At 45.4% G+C, this 27,905-nt stretch overlaps 1 protein-coding gene across 1 annotated transcript in view; it reads left to right on the top strand.

The window, feature by feature from the left end:
- The first annotated feature begins 2,367 nt into the window (after window positions 1–2,367).
- The window catches only part of SLC7A10 (solute carrier family 7 member 10), a 53,255-nt gene continuing 27,717 nt past the window's right edge, over window positions 2,368–27,905 (top strand). Inside the window, exon 1 of the mRNA XM_043984062.1 lies at window positions 2,368–2,608. Coding sequence (XP_043839997.1) covers window positions 2,434–2,608 — 175 coding nt within the window. The 5' untranslated portion in view covers window positions 2,368–2,433. The remainder of the gene's footprint in view (window positions 2,609–27,905) is intronic.

The raw sequence follows: 27,905 nt of genomic DNA, 5'->3' as shown, positions 1-27,905 counted from the left end.
CTTCAGAAGAATTAAATTGTCTTACTTCTTTTTCCTCTCAAATTACTCCTGCCACCATTGCTTTTCATCCTTTTCCTAACCTCTATCATCAGTGTTCTCTTTTCAGTCAGTGCATTCTCCACCCCACCCCCACCTCAGGCTTTCACCATCATCTCTATTCATCCTTCAGCTCCCAGACACACACACACACACACACACACACACACACACACACACACACACACACACACACACACACACACACACACACACGGAAAACCATGACCTCCTTCTGAGAGCCAATTTATTACCTTTAGCTTTTAAGTCATATCTATCAAGATATCCCCCAGTTATCTTAAATTCAACATATGCCAAACCAAGTTTATTATCTTTTCCCCAAACCAGTTCACCTTTCTGACTTCACTATTTCTATCTGCAATGCCATTATTTAACTTCTTTTTTATGGCAAACAAGGCCTCTGATCAATCAACTAAGAAACATTTAATAAGCATCTACTATTTGCCAGATATCGGGATATAGATAATAGCTAATATTTATATAGCACTTAACTATATGCCAGGCGGTATACTAAGCATATTATAATTATCATCTCATTTGATCCTCACAACAATGCTGAGAGGTAGGTGCTATTATAATCTCCATTTTACAGATAAGGAAACTGAGGCAAACAGGTTAAGTGAGTTGCCCAACATCACATAGTGTCTGAGGCTAGATTTGAACTCTGGACTTCCTGATTCAAGGCCCAGCACTGTATCCACTGAGTGTCCTACCTTCAAAAGTGAAGCAGTAGGAGCAGTCAGGTGGCCCAATGAATAGAGCACCTGCCCTGCAGACAGAATGACCTAAGTTCAAATCCAACCTCCAACACTTGACACTTACTAGCTGTGTGACTCTTGGGCAAGTCACTTAACCCCAATTCTCACACACACACACACACACACACACAAAGTGAAGTAGTTTCTGTCCTCATTAAGCTTGCATTCTACTGTTCCAACCTACTTTTCCAGCTCTATCTCTCAACTCATTCTGTACTTTGTCCAAACTTGCCTCTGTCTGCTAAATGCATCATATGTCCTTCTGTTTCTGTCTTTGCTCACTCCTTTCCCCCCACCCAAACATAGAAGCCCCCTCCTTTCCTTCTTTGAGCTTTGCATTCCTGTTCTTTACAGGTCTTTCCAAATGGCCCTTTCATGAAAGCTTCCTTGAATCCCTGTTGGTACCAGTCTCTTCCCTCCGGCTCAGGGAGCCCTTTGATTTCTATCTCTGTAATGCACAAGTTTCATGTGCTCTGTTATCAGTATCTATTTTAGTATCTTATTCCTCTACTAAACTATGAATTCCAAGGGGTCCAGGAACCTGTTTTATCTAAATTATATTCTCTAAATTCAGCATCTATCATGGTATCCAGTACCTAGTACATAGTAGGCTCTTAATGAATGCCTGTTTGAAGTGTTTATTTAATAAACATTTGGTGACTAAATGCAACATATTAACCACCCTTGACTTCTTCAAAGCACCCATCTTGACAAAACAAAACAAAACAAAACAAAACAAAAACCAAAAAAAAACCCCTTAATTAAATACTTGTTGAATAAAGCCATGTGCTTGGAGTTGAACCTCTTTGGAACCAATGACAAATCCCCTAACCAGACATTGACTTCAAATTGAGCCTTGGCCCTGCCGCATAGCCTGATCCCTAAATCTAACTGAAACCTGAGCCTCACTTCAGACGAAACCATGACCCTTACCCTAGACTGAGATGAACCCTGGTGCCAGCCTGGTCTGACAGACTAGCCCCCGCCCCCCACCCAATCACAGACCTCTCCTCAGACTCAGCTTCCCCAACTTTTGGGTCGCTGGTCATGAGGAATAAAAATGTGGGATACTCAAAGTCCTCCATCATTTTGCTCTTCAGGAGACAACCCAGACTCCCCTCCCAGATTGGGGAGGATGAAGATATCAATAACGTTCCCCAGGTATTGTGCTGAGACACAATATTATAGAGCCCTTTATTGGCGGCTCATCTGGTCGAAGGTTCCCTTATACCCCTAATAAGCTGATCCCCTTGGATCATTTCCTCAGGGTCGGGCACAGAGTTCTCTAGAGGCTGATTGGGTCTACCTCACTGCTTGTGGGCATCTGTGAAAATGGAGTTCCAGGGTCCCCGGGACCTTGGCAGCTGGATCTGAAAGTTTTTCCTTCTTGTTCTCTATCTCAAGGCGCCTCGGGGCTCAGCGACAAAGATTTCGCTTTAAGGGAGGGTCTCTTAGTCAGTGTCCGCGTTGGGGCCCCTCCCCCCGTCCTCCCGCCCTCTGGGGGATAAGGCCCGGACCCCGGGCGGAGCGCCAGCGCATGCGCCTGCGGGTCGTCGCTGCCCGTGGCTGCGAGGCGCGGACCGGGCGCAGACTGAGTAGGGGACGCGGGGACAGCGACATGGCCGGACAGACGCAGCAGCCGAGCGGGGGCGGGGACGGGGACCCAAGTCGGAGCCCAAGCCCGCCCGCGGACGGCTTGGCCGCGGCCCCAGCTCCGGCCTCAGAGCCGGTAGAAGAGAGGGTGGCACTGAAGAAGGAGATTGGGCTGGTGAGCGCCTGTGCCATCATCATCGGTGAGCGGGGGCTGGTATCCTGGGCCGGGACGGGGGTCGGGGGGAGAAGGGGAGGGAGGCTATTGGGGTCGGGCTAGGGACCCAGGCACAGGGCAAGCTGGCTGCGCTGGGCACTCCGGGAGCAGGGCGGCCCCCAGCGAGTTGGGCAAAGTTGGCTGCCGTCAGACCTGTTGGAGTGCCAGCTGCTCTGGGGTTCGCTCCCTCTGCACGCAGCGCCCCCGCCCGGCTCGGCCCGCGCTCGGGACACCCTCCCTTGAAGGGACGAGACTGGATGGGATGGGACTGGTCCCGAGAGGTCAGGGCCACGCGTCTCCCCTCCCCACCCCCTCCGTCCCCGGCTCCCCTGAACAAACACTTCCAACTACCAGGAGCTACCCAACCACCAACTCCGGGACCACGACAGGGATGCAGGGCCCCCGGCATAGCGCGGGCCGGTGATGTCCTGCCCTCGTGGCCCCGAGAGAGGTTCCCAGGAGCAACCGCTGCAGATGAAATACTGAGTCTCAGGGCTACGGCCCTCCCTGGCCTGGCCAGAGCCCTCCTGTTTGGAAGACAGTTTCCCAGTCATGGGTACCACGGCTCCCGATGTATAGAATCAAACGTCGCCAGTTTCCACCTCCCTGGTCTGAACATTGGAGCGCGCGCACCCCCCACCCCCAGCCCTCAGTCTCTAGGCTCTTATTCCCCAATACCCCGTCTCGTCAAACTCAGGATGGCGATCATCCTCTCCCGGGACACCTCCTCCTTCCCAACCACAGGGGACCAGGCTCGTCTCACCGAGCCAGAAGGACTTTTCTCTTAAGCGCCCAAGTTGGTGCGCAAAGTTCCCCTTGCAAAGCTAGTCGTTGCTCTCCAGAATCAGGGCGCCGGAAGGCGACAGAACCTCGTGCTACTTTGGGAGCCACGTTGCTGGCCAAAGGAGAGAGTATCAAAGCTTCGGGAGAGGGACTGGTAGCTGCGGAGAATGTCTCAAAGGGGAGGACTTTTGAGGGGAGAAGTCTTGAAATCAGGTCTGGCTTTTGTTACCGCACCAGAACCTCCTGGGAGCAGAGAGCCTGTAGCAAAAAATAGAGTAGCAAGAAGAAACAATGTTGTGGCGAAGAACTTTTGTAGAGGGAACTTTGTAGGAGGAGAGGAGAGAAAATTTTACCGATAAACTTTAGAGTGGGAAGAGAGAACTTTGTAGCAAAGAACCAAGAGGGAAAGGGAGACGTTGTAGCCAAGAACTTCGGAAGAGAGCGGAAAACATTGTTGCGGTGGAAGGGGAAAGGAGAAGAATTTTGGTGGATGGGGCTGCGTTGCGTGTTTAGTTTGCAGAGCGGCTGAGTGAGATAGAAACCTCCCCTTACTGGGGCTCAGCACCTGAACCTCCCTCCCCCACCCCCCCACTCCCATCCCCCACCCCCGTAACAGGACTAGGGAGGGGGCGGCAATTGAGAAGCATGGGAGAAGCAGCTGGGGTGTATTTCAAAGAGCCCTGGGCAGTACATTTGGGTTAGGGCTCCAGCTCTGCTACTAACTTGCTAAATAACCTTTACGTCTGAACCTCAGTTTCTTCCTCTGTAAAGTGGGAGTAACAATATCTGTTGGGGGAGGGTCTAATTCGAAGAATATTGTGAGTGAGGTTGTGGCTGAAAAAGTGCTTCTAGAAGTAGCAAGTTGGAGATCCTAGGGAGTAGGGACTTGGTCTTAAAAGAAGGAATGAATCGAGCCCTCAAGGTGTTTGACCTTGAGGATTCAGAGGGCAGGCCGCGGGATGGGGGGTTGGGCGGGGTGAGGCGCGAGTAGAGGAGGAAGGTAGAGCCTAGAGGAGGCGAGTGAGAGACAGAGGACCTCCAGAGACTGGAAATAGGAATAACTCCTGGTTCTAATTTTAGCTCCTGGAGTCTGACTCCAGGACTCCAGGCGGCAGCCCTATTCCTCAGTTTCTCCACATGTAAAATAGATTTTCAATCCCTCAATAAATATTTCAGTAGAATCAACAGGTTCTTATTAACATCTAATATATTCCTTTCACGCTCGCTCGCTCTCTCGCTCTGCCCCCACTCCCACACACACTGTTCAAGACTCTCCACTAGGGGAAAGAAGACTCTCACACCCCGATTCCCATAGCCGGACGGGACCACAGATGTTCAGCTACTTTCTCTCTCAGTGCTGATCTTTTTTTTTTTAAGTGAGGCAATTGGGGTTAAGTGACTTGCCCAGGGTCACACAGCTAGTAAGTGTTAAATGTCTGAGGTCGGATTTGAACTCAGGTACTCCTGACTCCAGAGCGGGGCTCTATCCACAGCGCCACCTAGCTGCCCCCAGTGCTGATCTCTTTTTGAATACTAACCAGTGATGGGAAGTTCAGTACCTATCAAGCCAACCTATTCCATTGATGCACAGGCTAAATATTAGGAAGCTCTGAAACAAGATTGAACAATGCAAGACAGTATATAATTAGTGTCAAATGAACAGTACAAGTTCTATGTTATCTAGGAGTTGAAAGAATGGAGAGCCCAATGTGATTGTAGTGGTCATAGAAAGCTTTCAGGAGGAGTTGGACCATCCCTAGAGACCAGGCTCTGGGACACGATATTGATAAAATTTTAGGATTTAGATCAAGAGGGTATTCTAAGGGTTATGTAGCCTATCTCCATTTTAGATATAAGCAAATTGAGGCCTAGATGGATTAAGTAATTCATTCAGGATTTCACCCCATACCAAGAACTGAAGTAAAACGAGGTTTGTCTTTCCATTATACCATACTGCCTCTGTTCAGGGGATCAAATTACTGCTCTTTCCTTCCCCTCCCCAGATGAAGGGCTAGCCATGACTGGACTCAGGATGGTCAGTGGCCCTACTAAGGAAGCATGAGGTCAAGGAGGACAGAAATGATGATTGCTAAGGAAAGAGCAGTGTATTTACAAGTCTTTGCTTCCCAGTGTGAGTGAAGGCAGTATTGGGGGGGGGGGTCTTATTCTTAAATGTAGTACCAGGTGTAAATACTAACAGCACAACACAACTGATGATGTCTGAGCCCAGGGGGGACCTCTTCTCTTCTCTCTCTTTCTCTCTCTCTCTCTCTCTCTGATGGATTTCTACCTCTAGCCCCAACCCTAGTTCTAAGAAGACTCAGCAAAGAAAGCATTGGGCAGATGGCAGAGGGAGAGATTTAATAAAGACTGGTTAGCTGTCTTAACTGCTATTTCCCAGAATATACCCCACAAGACCCCCCCAAAAAAATTCTTACCCAAAGCCAGGATTTCTCTGAGGATTTTTCAGCTCCCTCCCTCTGTCTGTTCAGTTCTTCTCTTGGCTCCAATTGAATATGTTAGCTTGCATCCCTGACAGTCCAGCTTTTGTACTGGTCTTGGGGGGCAGGAGAAAGACATAGAAAAGTCTTATGTTTTTGTCATGGGTCTCACTGTTTCCAGGGTTTATCTAGATGCTTCATCACAGCTAAGTTGAAAGCCCCGCATTCCATAAGATTCTAGCAAATACTCTTTACTAGTATAGTTGGGGCCCAGAGCCACCCGGGGGGTCCACTAGGAACACCTCAGAATTGGTAAATTACAATAACAGGGATAGGGAGTGGACATGAGATTTCCCTGGTATGGGGAACTTGCAGGTGAAGAAATTCTCTCTATCAAAGCAAGTACCTAGTTATAGTTTCTGGGACCTACAATCTCAGAGAGCTGCCGAATGTACTGAAAGCTGAAGTCAGTTGCCCAGGTTCACATACCCGGAATGTCAGGGGCAGGACTTGAAGCAAAGTCTTCTAGGCTTAGAGGCTAGCTCCCTATCCACTATACCACACTGGCTCTTGATGATGATGGTGGTGGTGGTGATGATAGAATAATAGCACATGGAGGGGTTTATGATAATAATTCAGGACTAGGCCATTGACACCAGAAAATATAGAAGGGTTATCTTTATGGGCAAGCACAGTGCCTGGAATATAGTAGGTGCTTAATAAATGCGTGTTGACTTGAAGGAACCCAAACTTATTGATTAATTCAAATTATGCAAGGGAATGGTGGAAATTGAGCAACATCATTGCAGGTTGTAAAAACATTGCACCTACATGGGGCAGCTAGGTGGCAAAGTGGATAAAGCACCAGCCTTGGATTCAGGAGGACCTGAGTTCAAATCCAGCCTCAAACACTTGACACTTACTACCTGTGTGACCCTGGCAAGTCACTTAACCCTCATTGCCCCACAAAAAGAAAAAGAAAATAGCACCTACAGAAAGACAGACACAACCTGGTAGTCATACTACATCAGAACCTCACTATCATCCATAACCTAATAGATGACAAATGTCCATGCTGTAATACAGTCCTCAAAATGACATTAATAATTCAACAAATTAATTATCTAGGAACCATAGCATTATTCCAGACAAGACTATCACCCACAGATGCCTGAACCTAACATTGAGTCATAAACATTTAAGAACAATGTGTTTAATTTTTTTTTTTTTAGTGAGGCAATTGGGGTTAAGTGACTTGCCCAGGGTCACACAGCTAGTAAGTGTTAAGTGTCTGAGGCCGGATTTGAACTCAGGTACTCCTGACTCCAGGGCCGGTGCTCTATCCACTGCGCCATCTAGCTGCCCCACAATGTGTTTAATTGATGTCACCATACCAAGTACTCCTTATCTCTATGCTGGGCAGAAAGAAAAGCTTCCAAAATGTAAAAATCTATTGGAAGAAATGAAAACTCTGTGAGACTAGGCTCAAGTACAGTGACTTGGTCTGCTTCTAGATGCTTTCACTGATCCTACAGAAGATGAGCTTATATCACAGTACTTGAATTATTTATCCATCTCTGCAATAGTCATCAGAACATCCAACATATAGGAATAATAGCAGGATAGTGACCGTCTCTGGACCATTTCTCTCTGAACTCTGTTGAACAAAGATGAAAATGGGATAACAATAATAATTCTCATCTTCCCATTGTTCTAAGATTCACAAACTGCTCTCCTCATCCCAATACTTTCAAGTACATCGTATTTATTGTATACCTACTGGTGTCATGGCTCTGTATTCAGTGCTTTGAAAGAGACAGATGGATGAAACCAGGGGTGTAATGGTAAATGGTTAACAACTGCGTCTCTGGGAGGGAAATGTGTGTCGTGCATTTAATCTCCATTATTAACATATTCTCCATTATTTTTTAATGTCTGGATAATCAACAGAACAATAAATCAGCCAAACCCTGATTTGTAGTCTTTACCAAATTCCAAGGTATACATTCTCTCACTGGAAAATTTAACAATCACGAAGTGGGTATGAACTGGCTCTGGCATAAGACTGGATGAAACCCATGTCTTCTAGGAGTTTATATCCCGGGACCTCACTCAAAACTCCTTAGGGAGTCCTTATTTAGGGCTAGCCAAGGACTCAGCTTTTGCTTGGGGAGAGAACAGCTATCACTTACCAAGTGACTTTTACTCTGTCTCCTAGGAAATGCCTGTTGTGGGTTCAACTTTTTATCCAGCCCTGTACCCCTCCTCTTTTCCTCATCCTTGCCCAGGGGAGGAAGACTGCCTATGAATCAGGGTATGGGTGACTACTGGGTCCCATTTTCACTAGCTGGAAGCAATACCCTTCTTATCCTTCCCATCCTGACCACCTTGAGCTATCCTGTTTTGTCCTGTCCAGTACTATGTCCTCTTACCTGACATGGCCTCCCCCAGGGAAATCTAGGCCAAGTTCATACTTAGAACCACCCTATCAAAGAATGTAAGAAGGGGCAGCTAGGTGGCGCAGTGGATAGAGCACCGGCCCTGGAGTCAGGAGTACCTGAGTTCAAATCCGGCCTCAGACACTTAACACTTACTAGCTGTGTGACCCTGGGCAAGTCACTTAACTCCAGTTGCCTCATTAAAAAAAAAAGAAGAATGTAAGAGCAGGAAGGAACAATTAAAGATCATGTAGGTCAGGCCTGTCATTTTACAAATGAAGAAACTGTGGCCCAGAGATAAGAAAGAATTTTCCAAGGACACACAGTGCATCAGTAGCAAGGGAAGGACTAGAGCCCAGACTCAGAGTCCAGACTCCCATCCCAGACACTAAGGTCCCGGAGGTCAGCCTGGGATCTTGTACAAGGCCACCTCTGTGTGGGGCCCGGATGTGATTTCAAAGGCACAACACAAAAACTTTCTGTTCTCACCCAAAACAAACAGTCCACAGAAAGGGCCCACTTCTCTCTGCCTGCCTGCTTGACTGCCCGACTGCCTTCCCCAGGATCAAGTGAGCAAGCAAACAAGGGGAAATACTCTCTTCTTTGGTAGTAGTGACAACTTGCCCTGGCAGTCCATCTTGTCTATGAGATTTAGGAATGTGCCTCTGAGTAGATGAGTGGACCTGTGAGTGAGCAGGGCCAGAGCCTGTTGAGTGCTTTCATTCCCTCTCAATGTTCTCTAGAATTGAAAACTGCTGCTGTGTGTCAGAACTAGCAATGTCTCCATCTCTGTGCCCTCATCTTACTAAGGACTCATGCCCACAGGCCTCTGGCAGTCAGAGCAGTGAGGAAGCATCTGCGATGTTGGGGGAAAGGGGAAGAGAGGATTTTACTCACATTCTCTTTCAGAGCTATTCAGCAGAATGATAATCCAAGCCATCAATCATTCATTCAGTAACCACTGGGGAAGATATAAATAATAATAACAACTCATGCTGCTATAAAATTTTATGGTTTATAAAGAGTGTTTCACTCCCAACAATCCTGTAAAGTAGATAGTGGAAATACTACAGTCTTCATTTTACAGCTGAAGAAATGGAGACTCAGAGAAATTATTTATTTGCCCAAGCAAATGTTGGTCTTTCACAATCGTGGGAGATAGGGGAAACTAGAAGAAACAGAGGTAAACAAGATTAAGTGACTTGCCCAGAATCACACAGCTAGTAGGTGTCTGAGGCTGGATTTGAACTCAGGTCTTCCTGACTCCAGACCTAGTGCACTATTCAGTTTGCCACCTAGCTGCCCACACAATACATTTGTTGTTGTTTAGACACTTTTTTCAGTCCCAATTCTTTGTGACCCCATTTGTGGTTTGGGGGGTTTTTTTTGTTTGTTTTTGTTTTTTGGCAAAGGTACTGGAATAGTTTGCTATTTATTCCAGATCATTTTACAGATGAGGAACTGAGGCAAACAGGGTTAAGTGACATGCCCAGGGTCACACAGCTAGCTAGTAAATGTCTGAGGCTAGTTTTGACCAGAAAGATGACTCTTCCTGACTTCAGGCCCTCTACTCTATTCATTGTACCACCTAGCTGCCCTACATAATACATACACAAATATATAAATAATAGGTTTTAAGCCAAATTCAGAACATAATGAAAACATAAGAGACACAAAATGCTATGGATAGAAGATCATTTCTGATTGGGAAGTGAGGGAAGGTTTCCTTAAGGAGATGTCTTATGAGATGGGCCTTGAAGGCTGGACAAGATTTCAAAAGAAAGGACATTCCCACCATTGGGGACAAACTCAGCAAAAGCATAGAGGTGGGAAAGCATAGGGTATATACAGAGGGACAGCGAGTTAAAATAGTGCACCGTATATGTGGAGGGAAGCTTATGTTTGAAAAGGTGGATTGCAACAAAATTGTAGAAGGTCTTGAGGGCCAACATAAGTAGTTTAAAACTTATGATGTTGGTAATAGAAGATTTTTGAGTGGGGAATAGTTTGATCAGAGCTGTGCTCCAGCTAGTTTATTTTATTTTGTGTGTGTGTGTGTGGAGGGGAGCAATGGGGGTTAAGTGACTTGCCCAGGGTCACACAGCTAGTAAATGTCAAGTGTCTGAGGCCAGATTTGAACTCAGGTACTCCTGAATCCAGGGCTGGTCCTTTATCCACTGCACCACCTAGCTGCTCCGGCTCCAGCTAGTTTAATCTGGTAGGAGGAGAAGGTAGAGGTTGGCTTGGAGGAAGAAAGACTGGAGTCAGTGAGACCAATAAAAATTTGTTCTCACTCAGATGGAGTACTAGCTCAGTCGTTACAGGGCTGTTGAGACAGCTTCTGGGGGGAGAGGTCTGGGAGGTCACTGCCTTTTCTCCGACATTTTGGCTCAAAGTAGATTTCAATTTTTTTTTCTTTTCTTTTTTTTTTTTTTTTGCAGGGCAATGAGGGTTAAGTGACTTGCCCAGGGTCACACAGCTAGTAAGTGTCAAGTGTCTGAGGTCGGATTTGAACTCAGGTCCTCCTGAATCCAGGGCCAGTGCTTTATCCACTGCACCACCTAGCTGCCCAACAGCTTCTGCCTCGAGACTAGATCAGCTAAATTTGACATTTATTTTGTAACATGCTGGGTGTTCCAAAAGAGAGACCTGGGTCTGAGCAGTTATGGCCTTCATTGACTGAATGGTCATGTATGTATATTGAGGAGGCTTCAGGACTGAAATGGCCTATCCCAGAGAATGAACTGTCACAGCACAGGTGCTTGGATGGTCGATTTTTCTGGTGGCAATAATGGGAGTGTGAACTATGGGCCACACCACTATTCATTCTGGAAAACAAAATCTAGCTAGCATACTAGTCTGGTCCCTACCTCTCCCTCCCCACATAAATTAGTAAATGCTACTCTGGGAGTCAAGGAAGCACTGGAGCAACAGTAATGGGGAATCTTCAAAAATTCAAGCATAGAGAATAATTGAGAGCCTGTGCTTCTTCTCTTTGTAAAAATCATTCCTTACTCAAAATTTTAAAGAACAAATGTTACAAAATGTTTTTACATGTAATTGGAAAAGCAGAATATACAAATTTTCACCAAAAAAAAATCATTGGGGGCAGCTAGGTGGCCCAGTGGATAAAGCACTGGCCTTGGATTCAGGAGGACCTGAGTTCAAATCCAGCTTCAGACACTTGACACTTACTGGCTGTGTGACCCTGGGCAAGTCACTTAATCCTCATTGCCCCACCAAAAAAAAAAATCATTCCTTAAATTGACCTCAGCCTGACCTTGAATAGTTCCAGAATATAATGGCCTGCTGAAACCTGCCATAGTAGCCAGTATTTCAGACTCAGAGGCTGCCTCTAAGCATGCCCTTCCTCTTTTGTTGCAGCTTCCTAGGTGCTACCAGCAGCCTTTCCTGAGGGTTGGAAAAAATAAGTGAATGACTTAGGGGCCAAAGTGGTTAGAGCACTGTCCTTGAAATTAAGAAGACCTGAGTGTGAATCCTGCCTCAGATACATATTAGCTCTCTGACCCTGACCAAGTCATTTAGCCTCTCACTCAGCCTTAGTTTCCTCACCTGTGAAATGAGATAGCTGGACTCAATGGCCTCTAAGCTCACCCTTCTAGCTCTGAATCTCTGATTTTTTGATCCATGGATTTGTAGTCAGAGAAACTGGGTTTGAATCCTGACTCTGTCACTTCCTATTTGTATCACCCCAGGCAAATCAGACAATTAACCTAGGCCTCAGTTTCCTCATCTGTAAAGTGGGGGGTTGGGTGAGATGGTCGCCAAGGTTCCTTCTAGATATTTAGCCTATCAAATCTGGAAGAAATCTTACAAAATCATCTCATCAAAACCCCACATTTTGTATCTGAGGAAATTGAAGCTTCAAAAAAAATGCAAGGTCATAGATACATCTTTTGATTCAGCCATCATTTTTTTTTTTGGCAGGGCAATGGGGGTTAAGTGACTTGCCTAGGGTCACACAGCCAGTAAGTGTCAAGTGTCTGAGGCCAGATTTGAACTCAAGAACTCCTGAATCCAGGGCCGGTGCCACCTAGCTGCCCCCAGCCATCACTTTTTAAGCTCCTGTTTTGTACAGGACCATACCTTAGTTGCTAGGCATACCAAGATAAATAATAAGTCACATTTACATGACACTTGGAAATTTACAAAATGCTTTGCTCACAACCACTCTAGAATGCGGATATTAATACAAGTATTATTATCCCCATTTTGCAGATGAGAAATATAAGGCTCAGAAAGGTGAAATGATTTGCCCAGGGTCATAGAGCTTGTAAGGATCAGAGCTGGATCTCTGTGTACAATGGGAGCTTAGAAGCAGCCTGATTCTCAGGCTAACATATCTTAATTTTCCAGTAAGACAGTTCCCTGCCCAAAGAATTCCTGCTTTACTAAAGGAAATTATAACAAGAACTTGTTATCTTGTTATTAATTTGTTATTACTATTAACTATTATTAACTTCTTATACATGCGTAGGGTAGAATACAAGGACCGTGCAGTAGTTATCATATCCACTTTAGAGATGAGGAAACTGACACTGCCTTTAAAAAGATCAGAGAAGAAAGTGTTCACATTCAGAGGGAAGGAAGAATTGGGGAGGGTGGTAAGGCACTTTGGGAGAGAAGCATTAGCAGTTGGGGGTAGGCACGGGAAAGACATCATTGTGGAGCTGAGCTTTGAAGGGACCTAGAGATTCAGAGAGGTAGAGTTGAGGAGGGAGAGCACTCCAGGCATGCCGGCCAGCCTATACAGAAGTACAGAGAGAGGAGCTTGAGCATCATGTGTGAGGAAGAGCAAGGATGCCGACTTGGCTGGCCCAAAGTGTGTGAAAGATAATAAACCTAGAAAGGTGGGTTAGACCCAGGTTGTGAAAAGCTTTAAATAACAAATAGAGAAATTGGCTTTTGATCCTAGTACCCATCAGCAAACACCTGAAGTTTATTGAGTAGGGGTTAACATGGTCAGAATGTTACTTGGAAAGCTGTATGGGGCATGACATTGAAAGTGGATAGACTTGAAGCAGAGACATCAATTAAGAAGCCGTTCCAATAGTTGGGGAGAAACATCCTGAATTGGGGGGTGGGATAAATACTAGCAAATACCTGGGGAAATGAATATGAAAAGAAGCTACTTTGGTGACAAAGACCCCAACCTAAATCGCTGTTGGGAAGAAACTGGTTATGGGAGACATTAGGAAGGAGTCTCCCAGCTGGGCTTGTCTTTGTTGCATGGTGTCAGGCTGCTTAGATAACCAAATTGGTTTTCCTGCCTTCTCACCTCCCCTCCAGTCCCAGCTGGGCCCAATACTGTTTGATTGTTCTGAGTTCCTCTCCTTCCCTCCCCTCTCCCCGACTCCACTAGGCCCTCATTTTTCACCAAGCTGCCCCATCCTATGGCTATGAAGTTTGGTAGATACATTAGCCCCCTCTTGGGGAGGTAGTTGGGGGAGGTGGGGAAGGGGGTGAAGGACTTTAAAAATGTGTCCAGCCTCCCTGTGGCCAATGAGAGCTTTCTGAGCTGGAAGGAGGTTCCAAGTTCTAACAGCACAACAAACTCCATCCCTTAATTAGCTCAAAAATTTATGTGTGGAGACCCAGGGTTTAAATAGCTTCAAACTCTGAACTAGAAGTGAACCTGGGGCATAGCCTAAGGGTTGGAGTGATGGCCTCCTCTGTAGGAAGTTAGATTCCAAACTAGGTTCACCCTGTCCTCCTAGTCTCCCAGTATGCAATTAATATGCACATATTCTCTGTTCCCTCATTTATCTCTTCAGGCCTCCAATGGGAGGGAGAGGGGCCTGTTCAAGCCCCACTTCACACACACACACACACACACACACACACACACACACACACAGAGTCCCCAGCCTACAGATCTTTCCTTCCTCCTCCAGTTCCCATCCATACAAACTATTCATCTTAAGCCCCTCTTTCCCATAAACTCCCCGTTGAAAATTAAATATAGTTTTTAATCTGCCTGTCTCTTATAAAAATTAATTAATAAACAGATCAGAGAAATTAATTTTATATCTCTTACAAAAATTAATAATAATAAGCAGAGACATGTCTCCCACAGAACAAAACAGATCAGTGAACATAATGTCTCCTACAGGATAAACCAGATCAGAGACAGACAGGAAAACATAATACCGATTTATTTTGTCCCAAGAAGAAATATAACATGATCATGTTAGAGACTAGTTTCCAAAGGAGCTCGGGGACTTCCTCTTTCTGAGGGTATATAAGTTTTTTTGTCCACTGGTTACAGAGTATTATCAGTTTCAGTAGTAGGACAAATTCAATCCAGAAGCAAAAGCAGTTTAATAATTTCACTTACAACAAGTAAGAAGGAAATACAAAAGCATCATGATAAGATTACAGGATTCCAAAAAAGGGTTTGGCAAGGATGAGGATGCCCAGATGTCCCCATAAGATAGGGACTTACTATCCTGAGGAAAGAAGTCACCAGGTAGGGACTTTTTATTTGCTAGCTACCTGGGTTCAGTTTGGAGTTCAGTTGAAGGACATTTTGCTTCTATTAACTCAGGGTTTCATAAAAATACTTTTGGATAATAAGGCACCTCCATCAAGTCCAGGTGATCCATACATTCATATTAACATCCCCCCACACACACACACACACTCCAACTCCATGCCTTATCCCTCCCAGTCAAAATGCACCCAAGGAATGTTGCTAATGATGGAATGTCAGCTGTCTGGAAGATGGAGTTCAGGTTGGAGAGACTTGAGGCCGAGAGACCCATTAAGAAGCCATTTCATAGTCCAGGAGATAGGCAGAGGAAAGGTTTTCTTAAGGAAAGGAGAGTCTTCCATGCTTCCCCAAAGATAACCTCTCAAACCTTATTTTAAGGATATTTCTGTAAACTTCCTGCTCTCATTGACATTCCCTCTCAGATCTGCCTAGTTTCTTTAAGATTAACACAGACATTTCCTCACAACATCTGCTAGTCAACGAATACAAGTAATACTTTCACCATTTTGTAGATGAGAAAATTAAGGCTCCAAGAAGTAAAATGATTTGCCCATGGTCACAGGTGTCTGGCTTAGTCCTCTTTCTACTACCAGTGAGACCTATCCCCATGGAAAATTCCTAGACCTAAAACCATAAGTCTTCCTCAAAGGACCACCACACACTCCCCTCCCTACCACTCAGTCCCCACCCCTCACCAAGATCTGAATTCTCCCCAAGCCCTGGACTCAACCTGTATGACCATGAAGCAAGAAATTTCTATACATGTTGGGCTAGATCTGGTCCCAACACTCCTTTTAGGGGGAGAGAGCCTGTTTTCTCAGATAACTGGTGAAGGTCCCACTTCCCTGCTCCCGCTCTTGGTTACCTCAAGTTTGCTGAGCTGGAATGAGGTGGGCTGGGGTGGGAATGGAGATGGAGATGGAGGGAGGGAGGGGCAGAGCTTGGTCCTGGGCCAAGGGCCAAGGTCTTCATGCCAGCTTGATATGGAAAGAAAGTGGGTTAGGCAGAGGGCCCTGTGTTGTGGGGTAGAAGGGTCCTTAGAGAGTCCCGGAAGGAGCTGGGCCAGCACAGCCCCCAGAGGAGCAGCCCAGATCTCCCTGCCCAGGCTCCTGCATTCCACTGGACTTCTGAGTCCTGGGGAGAATTCAGAAGCACAGAAGTCCTTCTTGCCCAATTCAAGAGACCTCTGTAGGGTCTGGCTCAGGCCCCCTCTGCAAATGACCACCAGGATTCTTACAAAATTGAAACTGGAGGGTGGGCTGGGAGGTGAGAAATTCCTTCTCTGAATTCTCTGGAATCCTCAATGTAGCACAGGAAGGAAGGCCAACTTTCGGAGCGAGTTCCTACCTGTGGGAGGATAGGTTCACAGTCTGTGCCCTTTAAATCCTTGTCCTCACCCCATTCAAGCTCTGTGTGTGCAACAAGGACCACAAACATACTTATGTTGAGGGATCTCAGAGGAAACTTTGTAAATTTCTTTCTTTTTTTTTTGTCATACCCATGTGCAGAAAGAAATACATGTACATATACAGCTCTACCTCCAAGCATGTCAGGTACATGTATGTGATATATCATAGCTCATATTTCTATAGTTCTCTGAGGTTTACAAAATACTTTCCTCCCAACCACTGTGTAAGGTCCAATTATTAACCCCATTTTACAGGGGAAGAGATTAAGTCTGAGAGAAGTTAAAGCCTTCCCAATGTCCCAAAACAAGGAAGCAGTAGCTCTGGAATGTGAACCCACATACCCTCAATGCTAGGCATAGGATCGCATTGAGTTGGAAGGGACCTCAAAGGCCCTCTCAGAGGCTATATGCCCTCTCCATTTTACAGATCAGGAAACTGAGGCCCAAGGAGGTCACAGGTAGTAGCTGAAGTGGCTTTTTTACCTGCATCATACCTGCAATATGTACAATATGTGCATGGGCACCATACGTGGGAGACACCACACATATCTATACTGTGAATGAAGTAAGCCAGCATTCAAGGTTCCACACCCTGCATTATGTGCTAGTGATATGAAGAGGAAAAGAAAGACAGTATTTGCTCTCAAGGAGCTCGTAAGTTTAAGCTCATACATGTGTTTAATGTGTGCTTGTGTGTATCATGTATGATGGATACATTACATATAAGTCATGTGTATTTAATATGAAGCTGTATGCATTAGACAGACATGTGCATGCAGATCTGTGCCTGACCTGTGCTATTGGTGGCTGGATGGCAGAGAAGCCTCCTAGGGTTTTGATTAGTGTTTCCTCTCCCTTTCCCCCAGCACTGCCTTGTCATAGAAAAATTCTTATTTACCAGTGAATCACTGTCCAGGCACAAGTAGGTGAGTTCTCCAAAGAGTGAAGTTAAATCCCCTCCCAAATCTATTATGGGGCCTTGCCACACTTGTGTGTGTGTGTGTGTGTGTGTGTGTGTGTGTGTGTGTGTTTATTTGTATAAAAGGACCCTGTTCCTAGGGAAAACTGGGCTCTAAAAAGAGATGGATGTACCTTTCTCAATCTAGAGGCTGTGGTCTTGGTATAATAAATAAATGCTGTCACCTCTATGAACCTCAGTTTCCTCATGTGTAAAATTATCATTTTGACTCATTATTCAGTCATGTCTGATTCTTCACGACCCCATTTAGGGTTTTCTTGGCAAAGATACTGGAGTATTTTTGCCATTTCCTTCTCTAGCTCACTTTACAGATAAGGAAACTGAAGCAAACACAATTAAATGACTTGGCCAGGGTCACACAGGTAGTGTCTGAGGTCAGATTTGAAGTCAGGTCTTCCATTGCGCTATCTAGCTGCCCCATCTATAAAATGGGGGATAATAATATCTAGCCCTCCCCATCATAAAGTTATATGAAGAAAGTGCTTTGTAAGCACTTGTAAGGAGCTATAGGAATTCTCTCTATAATTAGAGATATCTGTAGAGAAGTTAATCCTCTCTGGAATGACCAGTTTGGATGCAGAGATTTCCACATTAAGTGCAGATGGACCTCAAGGAGCATAAAAAATGCCTTCCTGAAAAGTCTTCTGGAAACCTAAGCTATTGTCTTTGCTATCCCTGGACTTGAGGGGGAAGTGGGGGAGGAATGATTGCCAATGAGGTTGGAAACCTTTTCTTCTGGAAGCTGGTCTAAGCTGAGTAGCAGTAGTAGTAGTGCTGGTATAGGAAGTGGGGGTGGGGGGTGGGGGCAGATCTAACCTACAGTGAAATTCACACACACACACACACACACACACACACACACACACACTGAGATGTGAGGCTAGCATCAGAGGCCTGAAATGTGAGTGGTGCTGCAGGGTGGGGCTGGAGCAGCCAGCATGGACAGTGAGTGCAAGGGTTTGGGTCACTAGCATCCTGGTGTTGTCCTATCATTAAAGGTAGTGAGGAGAGTGGGGCAAACCAGGATTCTTTCTCCAGAGGTGTGCAAGGATTTGCTGCCTGGGTAGGGTGCATTTTCTTCTGCTCCATCCAGATGTGAAGACCAAACCAACTCTGACCCAGCTGTGCTGGGAGCAATCTGGCTTGGGCCATCCTTGGGTTTTTGCCAAGCCCAAGTTTGCAGATGTGGCCCCAGATCAATGGGGGGTGGAAGAGAGCTAACTGACCTGCCCGTGGGAATTGGCTGGTCCCTTGGTTCTCAGAGAGTTCCCTGAAGAGCAGAGACGTATGGACTTTGGGATCCGGATGAGAATCACAGACTGTCAAAGTCAGAAGGGTGATCATGTACTCCAACTCCCTTGTTGGGTAAACAGATGGGAATACTGAGACCCTCCCCCCTAAAGTAGAAGTGACCTCCTCAAGATCCTTCTGCAAGGTACAATCCAGCCTTTTTTTGAACAATGTTGTTGACACCAGAGCAATTTGGACTGAGGACCGAAGTCCTTGGACATCAACTCCCCTTTAGCTTCCTCTGTCTTATAGCCTATTTTAAGGGGCAGGATCCAAAGATATCTCCTAAGTGGGAGAGAAGACTGTCGCAAGTGCAGTGCATCATTTGGGCTCTGCAGGAGGGACCAAACCCAGGAGAGCCTTGTTTCCGACTCCCCAGAACTAAATAGGTCAGCATCAGGAGGACTGGTAGCCACACAGCACTGGGAACAATGGCCCTTTCATCCGACTGCAGCGGGCGGCTGCGTAAGCTCCATCAGGCCAAACATCTTAATGTGATAAACCCCCTAGACCAGGGCTGAGGGAGGGCCTGTCCAAGCACCCCAGAGAGGCAGCTAGCAGGGGCAGTGGGGTGTGATGGACACAGTCTTTGAAAACTGAACACTTGGCTTTGAATCCCAAGTCCACAACTTCTGAGCTGGGTGACTTACAGCAGGTCACTTAATTACTCTGGGCTTCACAGTTCCCTCATTGGTAAAATGGGATTAATAATATTTGTACTACCCAGTTCACAGGGCTGTTGTGAGTGAGGAAAGCATTTTGTAGCTTTTGGGCGCTGTAGAAATGTGAAGAGCAACAACAATAATCTCCAAGTTACATAGAGCAAAAAGCTTTGAAAATCCAAGGACCTAGCCAAAGAAATCCAAGTCATGTGGGAACAGGGTGAGATACATGTCATCTCCCAGCATCCTGTTGGCTACAAGAGGATGCTGCTTATACTGAGGATGTAGAGATGAGCTTACATCTTTTTTGGGGGGTGGGGGGATGAGGCAATTGGGAGTTAAGTGACTTGCCCAGGGTCACACAGCTAGTAATTGTTAAGTGTCTGAGGCTGGATTTGAACTCAGGTCCTCCTGACTCCAGGGCTGGTGCTCTATTCACTGCGCCACCTAGCTGCCCCCAATGAGCTTACATCTTGATACTTTGATTCAACTATGAAAATCAGTTAATTTATCCACATGTGCAATAGTCTGAAGGGCATTCAGTATAAAAGAATCCTAGCAGGAGAGTAATTTCTCCCAGGATCCTTTCTATCTCAACTCCACAGAAAAAGAGGAAAAGAATGATTTTCCATAACATCATCATCATGTCATCTTTGGCATTGGGGTCTAGTGGACTAAATGAAACAGCCCCAAAGTCAGAAAGATGTGAGGATTCAAGTCCTACATCTGATATATTCTGGCTGATACATATTGATATATACTGACCTAGACAAGTCACTTAACCTCCAAGTCTCTCAGACAATTCACTAAGACTATTATAATTGCAGAGAAGGTGCCTTTTTAGGTACCCACTAGAAGGAGTTCCTCACATGAAAACAAAAGTTCATTTCCAGCTTAATAATAATAATAATGGTTGCTGGGGCAGCTAGATGGTGCAGTGGATAGAGCACCGGCCCTGGAGTCAGGAGTACCTGAGTTCAAATCCGACCTCAGACACTTAACACTTACTAGCTTTGTGACCCTGGGCAAGTCACTTAACCCCAATTGCCTCACTAAAAAAAAAAATAATAATAATAATGGTTGCTTATTATTATTATAATTAACAACCAGGTGACTATTATGCCCATACCTACCCTACTATGGCTGAGAGTATAAAATGGTCCTGCCTGGGAACATGTCCTTCCCTTCAGCATTTGCTACTGTTGATAAACAGAAGATTAAGGCAGAGAGAGCAAAGGTAACTTTCCTGAACTAAATTAAGCTTGGAATCCCAGAGTTCAAAGTGAACTCAGATGGCTTATGCTAGATCCTCTACTCACACACACCCCCCACCCCCCAGTTCTTTATGGCCTCCTACCACCCTATGGATCCCCTTGTCCCAGGCCTTGGCAACTATCCAAAGTGAGGCACTGTGGTGCTGTGGAAAGTGTGTTGAACTTGAAATTTCAGAACCTGCATTCAAATACTGGCTTTGCCTTTTATAACCTGAAGTGTATATACTTTGGGGGTTTTTTGTTTGATTGTGCAAAACCCTTTGTAATTTAATGTAATCAAAATTATCCATTTTACATCTTGTAATGCTCTCTATCTCTTGTTTGGTCATAAATTCTTTCCTTATCCACAGACCTGATAGGTAAACTATTACATGCTCTTAGAAAGCGTTTTACTGGGTCCTCATCTACCTGCTGTCTCTTAAACATAGACATCTCCCAAAGCTTTAGCCTCTTCTCTCCCTAGACTCTTTTCCTGTGGATCTCACTGATTCCCATAGCTATGATTATCTCTATGTAGATTACACAAATCTATGTATTTACTCTCAACCACCTCTTTGAATTCCAGGCCTGAATCTATAATTTCTGCTGGACATCTTCACTTCAACATCCTGCTGATACCTCAAGCTTAACATATCCAAAATCAAACTCCATCTTTCCTCAAAAACCAAGTTTCTTTATATTTAACATTGTGATTTTTTTTCCCTTTTTTTTCTTGGTTTTTTTTTTTGTAGGGCAGTGAGGGTTAAGTGACTTGCCTAAGGTCACACAACTAGTAAGTGTCAAGTGTCTGAGGCTGGATTTGAACTCAGGTCCTTCTGAATCCAAGGCCAGTGCTTTATCCACTGCACCACCTAGCCACCCCCAACATTGTGATTTTTCCATTTAATTTGCTATTATTATAGATATCAGGTTTGGGTAAGCATATTATTATTTATTAATTTTATATCAATAAAGGTTTGACCACCTTTCTCCCTAACTTCTCATGGTCTCAGGCTACATGATAGAGAAAGCAGGGAGAGAGCTTCCGCATGGCAGATAGCACAAGCAGGAGAAAAGCCCCCCAAATCCCCAGAAGATTCTAGAAAACCCCACCAAGACCCATGTTGTCCTAAAAGAAAGCCTGAAGTATATATACTTTGGATAAATCATTTGACTCCTTGGGCCTCAGTTCCCATGTTTCCCTAAGAAGAGGTTGGATTAGATGCCTGAGGTAGCTTCCAACTCTAATCCTTTCTATAAAATCCATGGTCACTGAGCCTCTATTTAAATATAATCCATATCAGTGCCTTACTGAGCCCCCAGTCCTGCTGTGTCTAACCTCTCATGACCCCTTTTGGAGTTTTCTTGGCAAAGATAATGGAGTGATTTGCCATTTCCTTCTCCAGTTCATTTTTTATAGATGAGGAAAGTGAGGAATACAGGGTTTAAATGACTTGCTTAGGGTTAAATGACTTGCTCAGGGTCCCATAGCTAGTGTCTGAGGAATGAGTCTTTGTGATTCCAGGCCTGGCACTCTATCCATTGTGCCACCTTGTTGTCCCCACAGAAAAGTACATATCCCTGGGTGCTCCCAGAGTGAACAAGGAGATGAGGTTCATATACAACGTAGGGAACACTGGGAGGCCAAGGATAATTGAGTAGTAAGGGTTGTGCTGGGGGCTTTAGGATATCAGAGGAAGGGCCTGGTCATCTTGGTCCTCCCCTAAGCCCACCTCCAAATAAACTCATGATTTAACATAAGGTCTTACCCATAGCTGGCAACCAATAATTTGAAAGGAAGGCAGGGAAGGAATGAGGGAACCTTGCCTGCCTTGGATCTCTGTGGTACCTTCCCTCCAGTGAGCAGTCTCATGAAACATTTGGAATGATATCCCTTAAGCTGACTGTCCTCCCTCCCATACTAACTCCTATTGATAGACACTTCAGTCAGAAGAGGGCCCCAAGGGCTGAGCCATGCTGACCCTGTGTATGTATCCTCCCTCTCCAGGCTCCTTCTGCATCAGGAAAGGAGCTGGTATAGTCCGATTCCCTTCTTCACCCATCCCTTCCTGAATGTTAGCTGAACTGTGGACACCACCTGGCCCTAGAGCTCTGAGGGTTGGACAGAGCAGGATGGATGCCAATTTCCCTGGCAGTTCCCTGAGGGCAGTGGCTTTGGCACCAACGGGCAACTGGCCAGTTGGTCTCTCCTTCACATCACAGGCAGCCTGGCCTGGCCTAGCCTGGCCCGGCCTGGCCTGGCCCAGCCCAGCCCAGCCCAGGGGGTGGTCCCTAGAGAAATAGTACCAAGGATTGAGGCCAGTGGTTCAAAGTGACTTGTGAATTGAGGATGTGGGGAGGGGAAGGAGTACTAAGTGACTGGAGCTAATGAATATGAACTGAATTAGCTGCTGGAACTGTTTTGTGACCCACATCTCTTTTTCTCTTTCTTCCTTCTCTCCCTCTCTCCACCCTCTTCCTTCTTTGCCCCCTGTTCTGTGTGTGTGTGTCTCTGTATGTCTTTCTCCATTTGTCTGTCTCCTCTCTGTTTCGCTGTCTCTGTCTGTCTCTGTCTCTGTCTCTCTCTCTCTCTCCTTTTCCTCTCCTCTCTCTCTTCTTTCTCTCTCCCCCTCCCTTTCTCTCTCTTTTTCCCTCTCTCCACTCTCCTCCCTCCCTCCCTCTCCCTCAGTCTAATAAACCTAATTAGATTTCTCCTGTTGTCAGAAGACCTAGTTAAAGTTTGGATGTTTGACTAAGCAATCTCCTTCAGAGTCTGTCTTAAGTCCTGCCTTCTTCGGGATTCCTACCCTGATCTCTTCCTTCTTTGGATTCCTACAGCACCTAGAATCTGAACCACACATTTGGCCATTTCTCACATCCTACTGAGGGACAACCTGGTAGAGTATCAATAGTACTTGATTTAGAATCAGGAAACCTGGGTTCAAATCTTGCTTCAGACACTTAGTGCTGTTTGACCATGAACAAGCCCTGATCAACTCATCAGTATATGTACTTGTACTGCCTATCTAACCAAGCTATTGTGAAGAAAGTGCTTGTAAATCTTAAATGCCTATATAAATGTCAGTTATTATTATTGTTATTTAAACCAGTATGTCTAACCCCACCCCAAACCCCCAATCTATAAGCTACTCAAATTCAGGCACATGGGTGGGGTTACAGTTCTCAGCAGATAAGATCTGAATTGATGCCTCTTGCTCCAGTTCATATTCAAACATACCTCCCCACTTTTGAAATCCATAGTGATTCTAAGACAGTGTACCCACCCTGGTCTAGGCACTGAGGGGAGAAACTGAGTAATAGTTCACATTTCTATCGAGCTGAAGGTTTGTGAGGTGCCTACTTCAAAATGTTCCCAACCCCATTTTATAGCTTGGTTGGTTAAGTGACTTACCCAAGGTTACACAGTGCTTGACTCAAACCAAGAATTTATCTTTAACAAGAATTTGAGACACCGTACCTTGCCTTCAGAGAGCTCATGGGAAAGTCAAAAGAAGTCAGGGCCAAGGTGTGGGGAGCAAATGCAGTTGGAATACAAACTGCTGGCCTAGTACAGAGTGTTACAGGTGTGCCTTGCTCTAAGAAAACACACTGTGGGGGAAAAACCCAAATTTATAAACCAAATAAATTGAAGGGGCTTGGAGATGTGTGAAATAATTCACTTTACAAGAGGAATCTTGGGACAGCTAGGTGGCACAGCGGATAGAGCACCGGCCCTGGATTCAGGAGGGCCTGAGTTCAAATGTGGCCTCAGACATTTAACACTTACTAGCTGTGTGACTCTGGGCAGGTCACTTAACCCCAATTGCCTCACCAAAAAAAAAAAAAAAAAGAGGAATCTTTCCTCAGAGAGTGTTTTCTTATCTGCTGACACAACCTTCTGCTCTAATTCTTCTCTCCAGAGACAAAAGACCCTCCCCTCCACCTTTCTTTATTTCTTTGCATGGCCCAAGAAACAACCTTCAGGGTGAAAGCTGGATTTAGAGTCTGAGGCCCTGGGCTTGAAACTAATAGACATAATCTTAGGGATGGGCAATAGGAGTAAGGCATGTGTTTTCCTTGGCATAAAAGACTCCCAGGTGAGGAAATTCCCTCTGCCAATGCAAATGAGCCTCTCTTCTGCAACTTGTAGCATTAGGGAGCTCCAAGAAGCTAAGTCACTTGCCCATGATTGTTTAAGAAGTTATGTTGCAGGGGGCGGCTAGGTAGCGCAGTGGATAAAGCACCGGCCCTGGATTCAGGAGTACCTGAGTTCAAATCCGACCTCAGACACTTGACAGTTACTAGCTGTGTGACCCTGGGCAAGTCACTTAACCCCCATTGCCCCGCAAAAAAAAAAAAAGTTATGTTGCAGACAACAGTCTTCCTGACCTTGAGGCCAATTTTCTATCCAACTCACCATTCTGCCTCTCATAGTAGATATTTATATAGTTCTTTAAGACCTTATAGGCATCATTTCATTTGGCCCTTCTAGTATCCTTGTGAGCCAGGTAGGTCCTATTATTATGCTCATTTTATAGATGGGAAAACTGAGACTTCTGAGTGTTGAAGCAACTTGCCCAGGGCCATAGAATTCTAAGGTGAGATTTGAACCCAGGTCTTCCTGACTCAAAGTCCAACACTATCCATGGTGTCACCCTGCACAATGACAGCCTGGTATTAGATGAGTTCTAAGGTCCCTATAGAGAAATATCCTATAATTCTTTATTCTTAATTGGAGGGTAAGGGAAGGATTGATAGTGGGAAAAGAGAAGAAAAAGTTTAAAATACTTTCTGCAGAAAAAAAAATACTTTCTGCAGGGAATTCAATTCAATAAGCATTAGTTATTTGGGCAAAATAGTTAAGTGTTGACTGTGTCAAGCACTGTGCTGAGAATACAATGACCAAACCAAATAGTCCCTGCTCTTAAGGAGTTTATATTCTACTGAAGGAATAAATGTGTTTGTGTGTATGTTGGGTACAGAGAGGATGGAACACAAGGCATATGGATAAATATAAAATATATACAAAGGGGCACTAGGTGGCACCATAGGCACAGAGCACTGGGCCTGGAGTCAGAAAGACCCGCGTTCAAATACAACCTCAAACGTTTTTACTAGCTGTGTGACCCTGGGCAAGTCACTTAATGCTGTTTGCCTCAGTTTCCTCATCTGTAAAATGATCTGGAAAAGGAAATGGCAAACCAGTCTCTCTGCCAAGAAAACCATAAATGGGGTCAAGAAGAGTCAGACATAACTGAAACAAGAGCAATACATGCAAAGTAATTTGGTGGAGGAGAGCACCCAGGGTTATTTTATTTTATTTTCAATCAAGTATTGGTGTGTTTGTGTTCTCAGTCCTCTAATTCTTAAAAATGACTTGAGGGGCATCTAGGTGGTGCAGTAGATAGAGCACCAACCCTGGAGTCAGGAGGACCTGAGTTCAAATCTGGCCTCAGACACTTGACACTTAACTAGCTGTGTGGCCCTGGGCAAGTCACTTAACCCCCATTTCCCCTCGCAAAAAAACCAAAAACAAAAACAAAATGACTTGACCACGACCACAGCAAGTGAGTAGAAGAGCAAAAACACTTAGTATGTTCCCTTCTCTGGTCTCTGTTCTAGGGAGGCTAGGAGGCCAGGCCTATAGGAAGGCAGCATGGCTCCGTCCTTGCCTCATGAGAAGGGGTTTCTCTAGAGGCTTAGAGGAGTAGCTGGAACTCCTTCATGCCTGAGGTTTTTCCTGGCACAGAAGGGTTCATACCTGAGTTGTAGAAAGTGATCCATAGCCTTAGTGGAAATCCAGGTTCTTCACAATATATTTTTTTTAACTTTGGGAGGAATCCTGAATCACAGCCCAGCCTGGGTCTTTACAGAAAGTTTGAAAAGAGCATTTCCTTCCAGAACTGATGGCTGGCTCAGGGCAGCAGGCTTTCCGGCTAGAATGGGCTTTCCAACTTCTCCTTCTTGCCCTGTAGTAGTGGACGGGCCGGGGGGTGGAAGGTCCTGCCAAGGGTTTGGAAGACTGTGCCCATTGTAACTGTAGCCAGCCCCCACAGACCTCACTAGGACTTAGCAGCAGCCTTTCCAGGAGGGGTTGTGGGGCCACAAGCAAGGCTGCTGCAAATGCATCAGGTGAAAGCCCTCCTTCTCCAGGCTCCCCGCATAAAAGGCCCAATTAATCCCAAGCCAATTGTGGCAAATGCCCTGCCCAGCCTGGCCTTTCAAGGCCAAGAGCCCTGAACCCTCCTCAGCACTTCCTAGAGACTCTGTCCCATCTTTATGTAGCCCCTCATGACTGTTCTGGACTGGGTTTCTGAGTTGTTGCACCAGGGTATGTACAGGGAAACAGCCAGGCCAAGACTCGGGAAGAAAAGGAAGTTGCCCCCCAGGAGTGAGGAGGCCAGCTGAATACTAAGTCCTGCCCCTGCCAGACTTCAGCCTGGCCAGGCACCCACAGTCCAGCTCAGCTCCTGGCATGGCAGCTGCCGCCTTCCAGCTCCGGGTGTCCTGGCCCCACAACGGATTCCCTTAATGGCCCCCCACCCCAAATGTCTTCTTGCACAGCCTAGGAAATTAGATTGGGCCTACTACTCCCCACTCTGACAAATAAGTGATAGCAGAGGTCCCACCAGCTCCTAAGCCCAGTCCTGGTTTAGATTTTCAGTTCTGACATCTAAAAGTTCCCCAGGAGAGATCTATGTGCCGTATTCGTAGAGTATAGTATGATACTATACAAAGCATGGATATATTATAACATGATGGAATACCCTACAACATCAGTCAGCAATCATTTATATGATGTCTATCCATCCTCTTATAATGTACATTTCTGTGGCACTCTTAAGCCTGCAAATGATTTTCTTAAAAAGTAACAGCTAGGGCAGCTAGGTGGCGCAGTGGATAAAGCACCAGCCCGGGATTCAGGAGTACTTGAGTTCAAATCCGGCCTCAGACACTTAACACTTACTAGCTGTGTGACCTTGGGTAAGTCACTTAACCCCAATTGCCTCACCCAAAAAAAAAAAAAAAAGTATAGCCCTCAGGAGTCATCTAGTCCAACCCGTAATGGAAAAGAAGCCCCATTCAAATACACCTACCAGGTGCTTATCCAGCCTCAGCTTAAGACTTCCAAAGAGAGGGAACCCAGAACCTCTCAAGGCAATCCAGGGCACTTTGGCATCATTCCAAACATTCATTGTCTTTGCAGTTTACAACTGTTAGTCCCGGACACATCTAGTCTCTCTTCCACATGACAACACTTTAAATATTTTAATTTGACTATCATGTCCTCCCTGAGTCTTCTCTTCTCCAGGCTAAGGATTCCTAATTCCTTCAACATATCCTCATATAAACATAAACCTCACTATCTTGGTTACTACCATCATCATCAACTGTCCATTGGACATTTCTACATTGGTTCCCTGGCTGGTAACTTCAGAGTCATCCTCAAACTCTATCTCCCCCCATATCTAATTAATTGATGAATTTTATTAATTCTCCTTCCATAATATCTCT

The sequence above is a fragment of the Dromiciops gliroides genome, chromosome 2, assembly GCF_019393635.1.
Source record: "Dromiciops gliroides isolate mDroGli1 chromosome 2, mDroGli1.pri, whole genome shotgun sequence".
Classification (NCBI taxonomy): domain Eukaryota; kingdom Metazoa; phylum Chordata; class Mammalia; order Microbiotheria; family Microbiotheriidae; genus Dromiciops; species Dromiciops gliroides.
The sequence above is the reverse complement of the archived record's forward strand: the minus strand, read 5'-3'. Positions and strand labels throughout refer to the sequence as shown.